At 38.7% G+C, this 15,851-nt stretch overlaps 2 protein-coding genes across 3 annotated transcripts; one reads left to right on the top strand and one right to left on the bottom strand.

The window, feature by feature from the left end:
* The first annotated feature begins 258 nt into the window (after nt 1-258).
* LOC111321752 (histamine H2 receptor-like) lies at nt 259-3,359 on the top strand. 2 transcript variants are annotated; one of them, XM_088758482.1, is made up of 2 exons: nt 259-421; nt 1,845-3,359. In XM_088758482.1, the coding sequence occupies exon 2, from the start codon at nt 2,083-2,085 to the stop codon at nt 3,040-3,042; it is 960 nt and encodes a 319-aa protein (XP_088614608.1). In that variant the 5' UTR covers nt 259-421; nt 1,845-2,082; the 3' UTR covers nt 3,043-3,359. The 2 variants fall into 2 exon arrangements, with proteins under 2 accessions (XP_088614608.1, XP_022780453.2); XM_022924718.2 differs by lacking the exon at nt 259-421 and adding an exon at nt 1,358-1,527.
* Nucleotides 3,360-4,961: 1,602 nt separating this feature from the next.
* On the bottom strand, nt 4,962-14,291 carry LOC111321664 (uncharacterized). The gene is made up of 13 exons (XM_022924607.2): nt 14,067-14,291; nt 13,528-13,662; nt 13,020-13,191; nt 12,541-12,801; nt 12,057-12,218; nt 11,159-11,233; nt 10,963-11,037; nt 10,791-10,852; nt 9,089-10,541; nt 6,945-8,617; nt 6,544-6,776; nt 5,876-6,082; nt 4,962-5,420 (listed from the first exon to the last, which is right to left on the bottom strand). Exons 1-13 carry the CDS (start codon nt 14,247-14,249, stop codon nt 5,048-5,050), a joined length of 5,064 nt encoding a protein of 1,687 aa, XP_022780342.2. The 5' UTR covers nt 14,250-14,291; the 3' UTR covers nt 4,962-5,047.
* Nucleotides 14,292-15,851: the final 1,560 nt, after the last annotated feature.

Genomic DNA, 15,851 nt, shown 5'->3' with positions numbered 1-15,851 from the left:
GAGCTTCTCTTCGTATTCCTAAACACTTGTAATGAATTTGTATAATTAAGATTGAAAAACTGTCTTATTTTAAGAGAGCAAGTTGACACCAGAGGGGTTAGACAGATCCTGGACGGAAGGTCTTGTATATTCTTAGAGGCTGTGTTGATTTAAACACAATTTAAAATCTAGAACAGTTGACAATGATGCCATGATTTTCCGGAATGCATCGGAACATAAAAACAAAGGCGAACAATCTGATTCACAAAAATCAAGGTTTGTTGTCAAAAGAATAAATAGAGCTGCTGGAGCGTTGATTTTACCTTGCTTTAATCGCGATGCTTCTCAGAGGAAGTTAGGGAGAACGGAACCGTCAATACATAATCTGACCGCGAATTAATCATTGTTTCCAAGGCTGGCCGGTTATACAGATACGTCTTCAGTAAGTGGTTTTTCCTTGTTTTTGTGAGATGAACCCATATAATTACAAGAAAATGAATGCAATGCCATAATAATAAAACTCTACCAGTCAGAACATATCATGAAACAAGGTGGATGACAGCATGAAAAATGCTGTTTCACAGTTTCACAGGGAATCTATTTCTACAACATTGCAACAAGCACTAATTTCACTTTTCTTTCCTATCCGCTTTCAATCTTTTTTTCTCATATTTTTTTTTTCGTTAAATGCAAACATGCGTCATATTCTTCCCAAATGATTTCCAAAGGAACAAGTGCATTAGCATTTTTATTTGATGAGTCAAACAGATACAATTTTTCTTAACATGTGCCGCCAACCTCGTCTTTTACCAAGTGAGTGTGTTATAAATGAACAGGTCAAGAGAGATGATTGCATTTAAAATCCGTTTTCACAATTGAGTCTCACGCGTACTAAGGGATTTTGACGAAAAGAAAAGAATGGAAAGGCTAGGTACAACTTTGTTTGTCTGAGCACGAAATGGCCTCAAATGCTTAAACAACTGACTAAACATCTATGTATTTGTCTTTTGCATCTGCTGTTTTGAAAAAGGATTTTTCATGAATAAAATAAATACAGAGTTATATCTGGAAAAAGGGAAAATACAGAGAAAAAAGGTTTAAAAGTAATTTATCTCTAAACGTGAAATAAACAAGAAAATATAAATAATTTCTACTTGAAGATAACTTTGTGCAGGGAATATTTGTCGCTAAATGTTACTAACATTTTAACAAAAATAGCATAAATAAGCCGTATTAAAGATGAAACGACCTATTTAATTATAAAATACAGTGTAATTGCAGTTTTGGACATATTATTCACACACAACACCCTGACTGATTAATGCGCAGGTTAGGATTCTTGCAAACCCCTTCCCAATCCCCTTGGCACTATTAACAACTTTGCCACGAAACACGATCATGAAGGACGCTTAATTATGATAACCTCAGATAGAGCTTGGAAGAACGATTGAGAGGGTGTACTGATAACAGTGCTATTTAACGCAAAAGAGACTAGTGAAGATATTCGAGCGATGATTTGAAGTATAAAGTCCGAGGGGCTGATCCAAGGTGATTTAAAGCTCGCGTGATACATCATTTCATGATATTGTGCATCGATCACAATTTCTAACCATCAATCGTGATTAACCTATCGATGGTAGCTGGTACATAGCTCTAACAGAATTGCTTGTCACAAATAAATGTTCAGACGAGTTGTGCTTTAATTCCCTTCTTTTTAGTTTGCATTTGGTATTTGGTTTAGTAATTATCGCCGCAAAATTTAAGCTGTGCGTCTCTGTCTGTTTTATTAGCAATCATATTTAAATGTTCGTTAAAACGTAAGTTGTTGCATACTAATAACTTTTATTTCAATTCATCCCGTATAGCGGTGAGACACAAAGCTGTAATTGAATAAGTGGAAGCCCAGAATCACAATAATTAAAGCAAGAACGTTGAGTTTTAAACGGGTTTTGTGGAAGTTCCTCGCCATAGACAGAACATTGTTGGTCCTGAACTCTGAGTAAGCCAAAATCACGAGAGCGGCCGTTTCATTTTATTTCGATTGTTTCATTTGGCGCAAGTACCTACACAAAGGTGAGAACGAGTGAATTTTAAAAATAAAATATGGATAAAAACAATGGTAGTAATGCAACAGACAACCTCCACAAGGAGGATACGAACAGAAGTCACTACAGAGGAGCATTCGTTCTTTACGGAATGCTTTCAATATTTTCCATCATTGCTAACAGCCTGATCCTGGTTCTGATCTGGAAAAAGAGAAGTCTCCGTACCACTTCCAACACAATTCTTGCCAGTCTCGCAATAAGCGACCTTCTCACAGGCTTAGTGGCTGTGCCGATGGTGATCGCTTGTTCAGAAACGTTGATACTGGATGTCTGCATCGCCATGGACATCTCAAATCGTTTCCTAGCTTTTTCATCAGTGGGCCACCTTATTCTTTTATCTGTCGACCGTTACATCAGAATAATCAAGCCCTTCCAATATCCGTCCATCGTCACGGAAGTAAGACTTGGTTGGGCGCTGGCATTTACCTGGGTGTTCTCACTGATGGCTTCATTGGTACAACTAACTTGGGTTTTGCAACCTACAATGGACGACGACACAATGATTCGTTTTGACCTGGGATATGACTTCATTCATATGATTGTCCTCGTTTTGGTGCCTCTCGTACTGATGATCAGTATCTATACAAAAGTCTTCATTTACCTTCGTCGGCAAAGTAACGAGATCCACAGCGAATTGTCTGCACACGCAGTGTCTCGGGTCAATGCGCGGCGACGAAATGTAAATGAAAAAAAAACTGCTTCCTTGTTTATTGCAATGATCACGGTTTTCATATTTGGCCTGTTCTTGTATTTTTTATGGGCGATTATGGACGATTTAGAAGTGATAGGGCTACTTAACATAACGCCACTCACACTGAACATAATTGTCATTATCATAATTTTCCTTCGTTTTTTGAGCGCGCTGTGTAATCCCCTTCTTTGCACATTCATTAAGCAAGACTTTTTAGACGCTTTGAAATCCTTTTCGAATGCGTTACGACGTTCGACAAAGGTTTAACAAGGACCCATTTTGTTGACTGAGCAATGTATCAAGAACTATATCTTACTGTTTACATTGTTAGACTGTAAACAAATAAATGATTTCTGATAAAACTGCCAAAGGGTTTGTGTTTAGACTAGCCTTTCGTGATAAATCTTTTTGAGTTGTAAAACTTTGGATCTAAACTAATGGACGACGTATGAAGAACGCAGCTTTCAGTTCTTGCAGGAAACAGTTCACTGCAAAAGGTTAGGCTGCATATATAAACAACCCGTTAAAACTTCTTATTTCTGTCACAGTAAGGGGGGCTTACATAATTAAATTTCATGGATACTTGAGAGTTACACTCTCTACGGATTGTTCTTTGGTGCAGTTCAAGTGAAGGAGTCGTTTATTCTTCTTTCTTAATTCCCCTGCCGCAAGGTTCTCTTGCCATTTTCGGAAACATCTTAGCAAATAATCGTTTGGGTAAAAAATATTTCAATCTTTAATTGATATTTTTTCACCGACACTTACCACATCGTGCAGAAAGTTTTTCTTTTAACCATTTGTTGATAGTCTTTGAGTAAGCTCCAATGCAAGATACGGGCTTGCAGGCTAAATTGTTAAAGGTTAATGTTCTTTTAAGGTGGCTCGTACCGGTTTTCATCTTTTTGGTGATTTGTAACTTTGAAAGAATACAACAGAAAGACTGACCAAGGCCAGTTGAACACTTTTACGGGGTTGAATTACATAATCATTGGTTATCCAAAAACAAGTGTCATTTCGTCACTAGCAGTTTCCATGGCAACGCTTTCACAGGCTTATTCAGACGCATTTTTTAGCTTGTGGCTTAAATAATTCGAAAACTAACCCCCGGTGACCCCCTGATTTTTTTTCAGTGATTGCTTTTGGCACTTGAAAAGGAAAACGCACAAAGATTTTTAAAAAATTCTACGGAGCGGAATTTCAGAAAATCTACAAAAAGGGCAATTTTCACACATCGCAAGTTTCCTTCCGTAGAATTTTCTAGTTTTTTTTCTGATGATTCCTTTCGACGTTATTATCATATTGGAACAATAAAAAGAAGGGGTCACCGGACTTGTTTTAATGCAATAGCTTTCGTGAGTTTAGCAATTTCCACGCGCGTTCTCACGCATTTAAAAATCTGAAGATCGACATTTGCTCATGATCTGTTTTAGCTACCGCTGACAATTACGTGTGCTCGCGCGAGCACCTACGATCTGATGTTTACAGACGTTTACTGCTAAGAAAATCATTAAACAGCCGTCAAAGACAGCCTCCCGAGCTCATCTTAAAAATCCTACACATGACTTCTGGCTATATCATATTATTTTCCTTGAAGTTTCAAAGTCTTCTTCCACTTCAGGTAGATTATCCTTCACTTGAGTTCTTCTTTTTTCGCCGTCGCAACATTTCATATAGGTTGAATATTTCTTTTAAATGTGAAGTGAAGCAACCTTTACTTCTCCGAAAATCGTCTTCGTTATCTTAGTTTTTCTATCTCCTGCATTCACAGTGGCCACTCAACACACACAAATACAAGCTCTTAGGTAAACTTCTCACAAAAGCAGAAAAAATTCCACGCGCCGCCATCTTTGTTTTGAATTTTCATCTTTTGATCTCGCGCTTTTTTCGCACGTTTCTCTCGCGCGCGTCACGCAAGAGTGACCTGTTCCCCGCGCGAGGAAACTGGTACGAGCCACCTTAATGCTACGATATTTTTAACGTTTTCTTCACATAATTTTTTAAAAGTGAAATTCTAATTTTTCTACTAATAGACCTTCCAGATAACAATTAAAAATGCACAATTTTGGCATACAAACGTTCTTTACAAAATTAATGCCGATCGTTGCCTAGCGATGTCATCTAAAGTAGAAAAGGAATAACACTTCATTTCAAATGCTTCTGAGAAAAAAGCAGAAATTTGGAAAATATTTGCAACCACAGCATTTCCTTTAATAGATCTTGTCTTAAAGTAGTCCAGTGGCCAGAAAAGATCGGGGGCAAACGTTTTTATTTCTTACTTGACCCACTGGATACTTTTTCCTTCGTGGATGTTCGGCCCAAACGCCGCTATCATCTCGTTTGACATGTGAATAGGTCCCACATGCCTAATGATACTGTCATTTGATGGATATTTGATACAATGCGGAACAGTGAACTCCCCCTTAAGGTCTCGGTGTGTTTGATAATGTTTAACTTGGCGTACGAGATCGAATTTCTTAAGCAAGAAAAACAATGCGATTTCCAGTACTTTAGAGAGGATGACGATACCCGTGATGACTAAAAACATGTAAAACGTGTCCAAGATAATTCCTCGAAGGGCCGCCAAATAAGGAGACAGAGCCTTTTTGTGGACTTCTTTGTAGCGAAAACGGTCGAACTTGGTAAATCTGAAAAAAAAATTATTTCCACGTGAAAGATTGGTTTCGAGTCCTTCCAACAGTATCTGACATCGTCTTAACAACGTTTTCATTTTAGCATCAATCAAAATTATTTCATAAAGTTTGGTGGAGGACGGCTACCGAAGTAAGAGGTGGAACGTTCAAAATAAGAGAAAGGTCCGTGGTTTCCATTTAGACGAACATTAAGCATGAAATTGAATAGCTTTATTGTTTTGCTAAAATTACCAAAAATTCCAATCATAAGAACAAACAAGCCACAATGGCCATATTGGTGGCCACCCTGGATGGAGCCGCATCCCCATCCCCTAAGTTTATATTAATGAACTCAAGCGATTGTGATCCACATGGAGTAAGGTATGAAACAGGAGTTTACTGAGAGCAACAAGAGACAAGACTTGTGCTCTCCAACCCACATTCATGAAGATGATTGGATAACTACTCACCTTTGTGGAATAACCGGTTCTAAGTTACATTCAAACTGCATCAACATATTCAAAAAGTCTTTGTTATACGGTCCCACTCCATCACAATCCATTCCAGGTTCCTGGGCCCACGAGCAATACTCTTCGTTATGCAGGTCAGCTTTTGCGCATTGATACGCCTGGTACATTTTAGCCTTCTTTCTGTAGAAAGAAATCCTTGCATTCACTCTAAAATGGGAAAAAAAAAAAAATGATTAATGCTTTCAACCAACATACTTTCGAACCAAAGGTTCAGATGGATGGATTTATGGCTGGATTGTCTTACTAGAAGGAACAGAAGATCCCGCAGAAAAGTATGTAACTTATTATGGGAAGCAGTGATATTTCAGTAATCAAATTCAATTTAAGGATCGTCAACTAAACCGAAGTCAATATTAAAAGCAACTAGGCATCTTCTTTGACGAAGGGAATGCATGGCGCTCTGCTATCGTGGGTGTCAAGAGAACTAAAATAGATGAAGAGCTGCTCGATTCTAATGACCATTTTCCATTTTCAATCAACTAAATTGCAAAAAATGCATTCAGTTCCAGCACGAAAGCAAAACGATGCAATATGTGGGAAAGTCTGTTAGCTTGCGCAGTCTCTCTTCCTTTTTATGCCTTTCGGCTGGATATGATATGATTAATTACCTGTTCTCGTAGTAGGGAATATGGACATCGTTAACCAAAAAAGCATTTGATGTTATTCTTGTGTTGACAATCTTCCTCATGGTCAGAAGCGGTGCCATTTTGAGGTCGAAATATCCAACAACTCCCAAAGTTTCAACGTTCATGGAATGTTTAGCGGTTACTATGACAACATACACCGACAAAATGGCAATTACAGACAGCAAACACATAGGGAACAGATTTGTATTGTTGATCTATGACGAAAAATAGAAGTTCCAGATGGATAAGAATTTTGTAGGCTCCTGCAGAGCTTAAGGAGAGCAAAGGGATGCAAAATCGAGAAATTAAGGAGGAGCAAATTAAATTAGTTCTGATCGTGATAAATCGATACCTTATTATCTTGCACTTGAATTATTGCTCACCTGATAATTAAGCTCTTTGAGTTTGACCAAAAACTTTAGTAAAACCTTGTTGAGATTATCAAGTCCCTTTAATCCAAGTCGAGTGGCGCTCTTGCTTTTTGCTTCATCCGAAGTGATATCTCTGTCAGGTTGATCAGTTCTAGCATTTTGAAGCGAATCTTGACTTCGATCTAATAGACTTTCGTGTGAGGAGTCGGTTAATCGAGGCGGGCGGGAAGATTCCTCGATATTCTGACACTTCATTTTTAATTCATCAACCGCTGCCTCGTTTTCATTTCGTTCTGCTTCGTATTTTTGTTCATTTATCCTTGACTTTTCTTTCTTCCTCTTCCTTTTTACCTCCTTTTTCTCCTCTTTTTTTTGTATTTCCTCCAGCTTGAACACTTTCGGATAGCCGTGTAGAAGAACAATCACTAATTGGTATGTCCTACAATGCCGATAGGCAAACCACAGTACGTCAAAAACAATCAAAACAGCCGTGAAAATCCCGCTCCTGTAGAGCCGCACGACCCATTCTAAAGCTAACAACTTTTGTGCTCTTTCTATACTCAGCTTACGTGATATGTTAACATTTGGAGCAGATAACTGCTGAATATTTATATTTGTGCTTATCTGAGTTTTTCTCTGCCATGTTGTAAGGTTAATGTCTTGTGCTCTTGTTGAGGCGATAGGTAGTTCGCGGTCAAAAGCTTGAAAAATGTCGTCAAACGAAGGAAGTTTGGCCTTCACTCTTGGAAAATTGACTGATAGCCCCACCCACTCGATGAAAGGTTTTTTGATACCCCCTCCGCCAAAAGCTCTCGAAAGACCGTCCAAAGACTGGTAAAGTCCCTTAGCAACCTTTAACCAAAAGCTTTTCTCTATTTTTGTCTGAATCTGTGAAATCCTGGTATTTATTTCATTACTATAGGCCTCCAGTCGCTCATTAAGTCGCTTCCTCTCCTTTTCGAATTTTGCTTGCGACGCAGAAAATTGTTTCTTGATTCGATCCTCTGCCGCGTACATAATAGATTTCCGCTTCATCTCTTCTTCCTGTCTTTCTCTCATTTCCCTGAAGTGTTTTTCTAAGAACGTGTTTAGCTCTTTCAAATTTTTCTCACAAGCAGCTTTTCCTTCACTGAGAAGCGACCATTGGCGATTTATTTCTTGCGCTTTGTGTTTATCCATTTCCTGAAGAAACGTTTCTTCCACTTTTGCCTGCTGTTCATGAAAGGTTTTGAATTTTTCGAGCGTCTTTACATTCGTATGGTGAATGGCAGTCAGAATAACAAACAGGGCAGTCAGTGTCAACAGGAAACTCTTAACAACTCTTACCCCAACTAACCAGACGACAAACAAGATATGCCTGAAATGCAGCTCATTATCCCGATCTCGGTGGCAGTCATCTTTTGGCCGTGTTTTGTAACCGTAAATAAGGATTGCTACAAGTAAAATAAACATCCCTCCCGTTGCTCCACCAAATGGAATAAATACTTCTAACTTTTGCAGATCAAATGTTTCGTCAATGTCAGGTGCTTCAAATTCAGGTATCCTCCTTGGACTGACTAGAATGAGTTTTAATGTCTTGTGGGAGTCTGCTAGGCGAACAACGAACTGTTTGTCGATCAGGTTTGCGTCACCATCAGAAGGAAGATTGAACTCCACTTGGAAGAGACAGTCCTCATTAGTTATCGCTGCATAATGAAATAACAATAATTGGGGGTCTAAATTTATTAAATGTCAAATACAGCGATTCAAGCAACTTTGACCGTACGTTGCAGAACCAGTCGAAATGGAATTCTAAGACTGTTGAAAGTAGCATGTACTCTGTAAGGGGATGGATTCGTGTTGAATTTTGAACATTAATGCATCAACGGAATTGGTGTTGATACACCTGTGCACAGAGAAACTGCCGCCATGATCATGCTCTGACTTTGCGCTACTTTAACTTAGAATGCTCTGAGTCTTGTAACCGTATGAAAGGGGAAGATTACCTCCCAAACATTTTCGGAATTTTTCTAATAGAAGAATGGAAATTAAGTATCTTAAAGAGAGATTTGTGGATACTCATACAAAGTTTCACTTTGAAATTAGGTTAGCATCCAACTCCTCCCTACATGTTTATAACTTTGCTCAGTAGGTAAGGGAGTAATGGAGAAACTTACCAATGTCATAATGGTAAACGTTTACGTCTGGTCGGTCTCGATCATTCAACCTCACCGCAAAGAATCCTGGGCATGTGCTGACTTGACCAGTTAAACGTATGGTCCAGAATGTCCTATTTCTCAAAAGCTTGCCTGTAAACGTGTTATCGTTCAATATGACTGTCCCTGGAAACGCATGCTGCAGTATGGAGCGTTCAGACGGGACCTCAACATGGACCTCTTGGGGGCCTGAGCTGTTGAAGACTTTATACACTCGTCCGCTATCCTCATGAGCGACTTTTGCTGAAGCTTGTTTTAGCTCCTCAAAATCATCTATTGATGCTCTGGATGAGATAACCGAAAATTTTTCCGTGTCTAAGGTTTGGCAGTTTTCTTGTGGCCAACTGTTTGTGTTTATTTTAAAAGGCTCTGTAGGTTGAATGTAAAGCTTTTTATTCGTATTGGGTGGTACGGATTGTCGTTTGGTTTTGTACCAACCCACATTGAAGTTTGATTCTCCAACTTTGCCACTTATCATCAGAAAATTTCTCAAATTATTTCTGATCTCGGAGGAATGTCTCAGAACCATGTAGCCATAATCGTATCTTGTCGTTCCTCTACCAGTTTCTTTGGTGTAGTTCTTGTCGCGTTTCTCTTGAATTCTTCTCAAAAGCTTTCCATCTTTCCATAGAGACGCCTCGAACTCGAATACGGGACCTCTCGAAAACTTCACGTGACATCTGAAATATCCCCCATTGAGAAAGACTGGTGTAATAGGAATGGAGAACTGTTTTTCTCCAACGCAGGTGACCTGTGAATCGATGCATGAAGATTTGTAACGCGTACACGAACAATGCGAACAAGTGCAGTTCTTTCGGAAACAGCAATCAAAGCAATACATAAAGTGCTCTCCATACTCTTGCTTGGAGTCGTGTTGCGCATTGCTCTTAGTAAAAGCGCAAACAGGGTTCTCTAAGGAAGTATTGGTGCATTCATTACGACATTTGTTGCAATCGTTCCTTAGTGTGTGACACGCTGTGGAAGCTTCTTCTCTCCAAAACTCCTGGATCGCGTTTTTCACACCAAATAGCTTAAGGATGGGATTTTCAGCTCCATTACACGAAAGTGTATTTCCTTGCGTCGGCAAAGTTTTCAACTTCCCATCATACCTAGGGCAAGGAGTGTTCGGTTGTCCTTTAATAATGCGCACGTTGTCAGAAGATTCCTGTAAATCTAAACGGTAATAGTCTGGGACTGGGGAGTTACATAAATCCCTTAGGACAGTCTGCGAAGTTATGTCTTTTGGAAGCTTACTGTTATCGTTAGAGTCGTGTTTGACCTCTTGAAAAGTCGTGCTGTGATCGATGGTTAGAATTTGAAGCTTAATCGCTAGACCACTTGATCGGTTTAACCATAGGTCTGAAGAGCGTGATTCATCGCTGAAACTTTGTCTTAGTGGTTTATCATCTTTAACCTAAAAAAAGAGAAAAGTAGGAATTTTTCGGGCAAGTTGTTGTAAGTGGATACCCTCAAGGAACTGTAAAAAAATTTCACACAAATGATGGCGTTATCAACGTTATGAACAACTGGACCCTGGTAATTGCAGATCGGATAGTCTTAAGAAAAATTCCCTGTAAGTGATCATAACCAATTACTTAAGCATATGGCCACCGATATTGAACAAAAAGAACAACTACAATACTGGCGCTCAGTCTTTTCTTACCTTTAAAACATCTTCAAAGACAATGTTTGGGGAAACTTGAATATGAGGCAGGTGGGATATGTCTAGAAGAAATTAAATTAGAACGCTAAGACAAAGACGCCTGTCATTGTATGCATTACACCTATATGTAACAATATCAACGGCATCACACGTAAATAAAATGTTACTGTACCTGTACAATTTCTGTCTGTTTTTCCGGTGCATGGAACGGATTCAAATTCTTTAAAACTACACTGAGGAAAACACTCTGAAAGAACAACCCAAAAGATATGTCATTCGAGTGAAGTACTTAGGCGTATCCATGTACATATTTCAACTCGTTAATGAAAAAATCTGAAAGTCAAAAATATAATTATGAGTCAACCTACTTTGGCAGACAGCTTCATGCGTGCTGTTACAAGAAGACACTTCAAAGAAACCTTTCTCGCACTTTTGATCACATCCTTTGAGAATAAAGAAATCAATCTTAATTTTTCTTGCATCATGTTTGCAGTGCACCTAAAAGAACAAAATTGATGCTTGGCAAGTCTGCAAAAGTCTTGCCAGTTTGAAGTTGTAGCGCACTGAGAACATAATGAAAGTACTTGTACTAATTTTAGTATTATTATATGGCTGTGTCTCACAAGGACTGGGAACTACCATTTTCACGAATTTGATTGACTGAAATCAATATTGAAAGCGGTCTAGATTTTCCCACCTAGACCGGCATCTAGACAGGTCTATAAAAAAAGGTACAAAGTATATAAAAAATGGCATATAAGACACAGCCATATAATAAACATCTTATTAACCGAGCTAGGTCGGTCTGTACAGGATAATCTTGAGCTCGGTCGCTGGTACAGACCTCACTGCGTTCGGTCTGTACTGGGGACCTCGGTCAAGATTCTCCCATACAGACCTCCCGCTCGGTTAATAAGAACTAAATATTAACTACCGAACGATGTGAAAGTACTGTAATCAAGTAACATGATTGTACCATAAAGACAGAATATAGAAAGCAATCGAAGAGTGAGCGTCTCCCAGACTCGACTAAATGAATGTACAACAGAACTAGATCCACGTTAATATCAACGGTACATTCCCTCAGACGAAGGGCTAACACTTAAAACGTCACTTTTGAGACTCTGCGGTGGCCAAATTACATTTATCAACTCAATTGATAAAACCCAAATGACCTGGTTACTCCCACTGACGCAGCACCACAATTTCTTTAGAAACTTACCCCCTTTTCTCATATCTATTTATAAGTTTCTTAGATCAACTTACTGAAAACACATTGCATGTTCTCTCCGTTCCCTTCCTCAAGTCTGATGGGTCGCATTCTTCTTGGACAGATGCATTTTCCCACCAGAGGATCACAGGCACCGTTAATGCATGTAATGTCATCAGAACATCGATTCTCAGGAATGGATCCAGCGTCAGGAACATCTGATTAAATTCAAGAAAGTCAAACACTCGCAATCTCTTTTCTATGAAAAGTCAATCTCATCAATGAAGGAAAGACGAAATATATTTTGAAAATCTCATTATCCAGAAACAACAAAAAGAAGAAATGTGGGAGTGTTAGCTAGGGTAACCCTCCTGCCTGGGTAACCCTAGCACTTGGGTTACCCTACCTGCTTGTAAACAGGGCCTTAGTGATAAGCTCCTCCCAATACATAAATTGATAGTCACCAGTATTACCCTCACAGGCCATTTTTTTTTTAGGAATTATGAAGACATGGAAGGCAAAGTTTAAATACGTACTCACCAAAAATATTGATTTTTAGCCTTGTATCGTTGGTTACAACTCTCACTTCATTGTTATTTTCTGATTTCAAAAAAACTCTGGAATCTGAATGAATAAATCCTCTGGGAAAGTAAATAATAATCTCCACGTTTGTTGTTTGTAGCTGAGCATGTAGCGCACATGCACAAATGGCCACTACCAAGAACTGCGTCCCGCTTGAAGATGGCCCAGCACTATTTAGACTAGCACGGGAACTATTAGGGCTGGAGGTTCTTGAAATATCTGCTCGAGAAAATTATAAGAAAAATGTTTTGATTTTATCTTATCAGTGATGATAATAATGATTAGACTAAAAATAATTTGCCAACTTTTACTGATGCCTCAAATATTTTCTTCTGATTGTTTTAAAGCTGAGCAGAACAATTCATCCGGAATTTTATCACCTGGGGAGCTAGTAAATACAAAAGCGCTGGAGATAATTCGTCATTTAAATAACCAACCTCCAACTGACTCGTTCGCATCCGTCTTTTGCCGCTTTTTCCAGTAACAAAAATAACACAATGCAGACACCATGAGCCCAAGGACGAAAAGTGATCCCAATCCACTGAATATGATGATTAATAGTTTATCTGGTCCATTCGTGTCAGCTGGAAGCTCGATTCTGGGCTTGTACTGTAGAAAAAAATGGAAACGTTTGTATGTTGATGTAACAGGCGAAAAACGGCCTGAGCTTCATTTACGCCAAATTGCATCTTTGGGATCTGGAGTAAGTAGCAGGCCCGTAGGAACAAATTTTGAACTGAGCGAACATTATGGATAGCACAGCTGTAGGAGTTTCATGATGGGCCGAACGACTATCCCAGAAGGTGGATCCAAGGGCATCCTCCCGGTAAATTTTGAAAATCTAAACACGCTGTAAAGCCATTCCGTACATTTTCAAACACTTTTAGTCAATAAATGATAAATAATAATAATAATAATAACAAAAACAAAAAAAGCAAGGCTTACTACTTCTAACAATATTGAGGTGTTATCCTTGAGTGCTGTGTAAGATATCTTTATGAGTGAATTATTTTCGTCCTCTGGGGCTGTGGTCAGAAGTTCGATCCATAATTCATTGCTCTCGTAAAAAGTTATTTTTCCCTGTTAAAGAAAAGATATTTCAGTTACATAGAGAATTCGTAACAATTGATAATGAAGACACGTAGCCTGATAGAAAGCAATGCCGCCTTGGTGTCATTTAGAGACCCTTAGTTCTCTGAAAAATCAATCTTAATTCGGTGTTGTTGAGACGCAAAACCATTTTCTATTGCCTGTGCATCCTGACAGAGAAAGAGCAGAAAAGACACCGGAAGAGGAAATTGAAACATTTGGAGAAAATAAAGAAAAAACAAATCAAAGACCAAAATAATCCAAAAAGAGGAAAACAAAAGCCCAAAGATCCTGAAAAGGGTAAAATTCCAAATTTTTGACAGTCGTCAACGAACGGCAAGAATTTGATAAATGTTTAACTACTTCCTCAACCTAACAGGTCACTGATCACTCACCGGTAAATTGTGGCGAAGAATCAATGTCCTGCTGCGCTCACTGGCGTTACTGCCATTTACTCTCTCGCCAGTTTCTGGAAGGCCAACCAATCTTTGATGCACTTTTGTTGCTAACGTAGTTGAAGCAATGAAGACTGAATACAAAAACGGAACCAGGCTTGGAATTGATGACTGCGTCGCCATATTACGCTAAAGAAGACAAGTATATCGTTGGTGATGCCGTCAAAAACGTCTCGGTAGCTTTTAATTTGAAATTAAAGACAAATACTTCAATAGAAAGCTTTGTAAACGAAGGGTTCTACTAAATAACATGATTCAAAAGAAAATGGAGACCACTGAACGACCCACTGATTATTGTTATAATGTTGATCATCAGCATTATTCTTACATTATTATCAACCTTTCACTAACCGCAGCCGGTCTATTTAATACTCAAGCTCAAAGTATAGGTACAAATTGTGCATGTCTTTGGGCAGTAGATTTCGTCCTCCACAGTAAATTTAGTTTGAGTTGTTTCGGTAAATGCTAAACACCGAAAAAGAGGAGCGATTTATGAAATAACTTAAACTGAGTGTTTGCAGTTTCCGCTTTCACAAAATTGGCGTTTAGCATGTTCACATCACAGTCGATAGTTTTGTGTTTATCAACTTATTTCTTTTGAAAACCTCTCACGAAAAAAGAAAATATATATATATATTCATACTAGACATGACAGGTAAACATCACGCACGAGTGTCATACTCGGGTAATAAACCTTTCTTATTGGCAATAAAATCTTCTACACTTCAAGAGTTGCAGTGTTTGTATATCCTTCATTTTTAACGTTACACTGAGTAAGTAAAATAGACGATAAAATCATGGTTTGTCGCATTTGGACGTGCTGGTTGAATGAGAACTTTTGTCTATAGAAAAGAGTCTTGTGTCGCACATAGCAACTTGCTGAACACCCCTCATAACTTGTCACTTCTCAACAACAGCATATATAGCTTACCTTTTACTAATATCTCCTCAGGAAAACCTGTTCATCATCCTCTGTAGTGTCAAAGAAATCGTTGCTTTAAATACATATTACTAATCTCCACCAAAAACTACTTGTCCATTTAAGGTCAATCTCTAGGTTTGTTTATATTCTCAGCGAACGGAAAGGAAACATAACCTAAGAGGTCATTAGGATACTTGGGAGTTATTTTAAGAGTCATGTGGATGGTGACGTAACAAGACACTGACAGGGCGTGATTATTTACTCAACTTCAAAATTTATATGAACACAGTGAAATATTCTCAAGCCAATTCGTCTAATATGGTGAAAGAGTGAAATAATTCCATGACCTTCGACTGGAGTTTCTTGCTGTAAAATCTCTCTATTTAAGACTCTGTTAAACAAAAGCTTACTCTCAACCAACTTCTCAACGTATTATGTAACTTTTGGCATGTTTGAATGTGTTCCAACTGGTCACGCGTGGGCTACCTCAACAACAAGTCACGCAATATAATAAGAGCCACTGACCTAAATATCGAGAATCCGCCGACAGTTGCAAAATTTCGGACCCTTTTGTTACACATTTTTCGAAAATTATATCAAAAAGTTCTATCGCGCTTTTTTTCTCCGAAAAATCGAAAAGTTCGAAATACGCCTAAACGACCGTTGTCCCCACCCCCCGCCCCCCCCCCCGCCCCCGTAAAGCAACGAAAAATTATGCAACCTCGGCAACTTCCTACGCTACAACGCGATGCAATTCCGCTTTTAAATTTTGTATGCTAGCAGATGGTCTGTTAATCTCTTGG

This window comes from Stylophora pistillata, chromosome 4, assembly GCF_964205215.1.
Source record: "Stylophora pistillata chromosome 4, jaStyPist1.2, whole genome shotgun sequence".
NCBI classification, from domain to species: Eukaryota; Metazoa; Cnidaria; class Anthozoa; order Scleractinia; family Pocilloporidae; genus Stylophora; species Stylophora pistillata.
Note: the sequence above shows the minus strand (reverse complement) of the source record. Positions and strands in the feature narration are given on the sequence as shown.

Excerpts from the sequence above, each read along its gene's own strand:
- LOC111321752 (XM_088758482.1), top strand. The coding sequence starts at position 2,083 with ATGGATAAAAACAATGGTAGTAATGCAACAGACAACCTCCACAAGGAG.
- LOC111321664 (XM_022924607.2), bottom strand. The coding sequence starts at position 14,249 with ATGGCGACGCAGTCATCAATTCCAAGCCTGGTTCCGTTTTTGTATTCA. Across the intron at positions 12,219-12,540 it reads GCTAAAAATCAATATTTTTG|ATGTTCCTGACGCTGGATCC; the intron begins GTGAGTACGTAT and ends GAATTTAATCAG. Across the intron at positions 8,618-9,088 it reads CGTTTACCATTATGACATTG|CGATAACTAATGAGGACTGT; the intron begins GTAAGTTTCTCC and ends TTCATTATGCAG.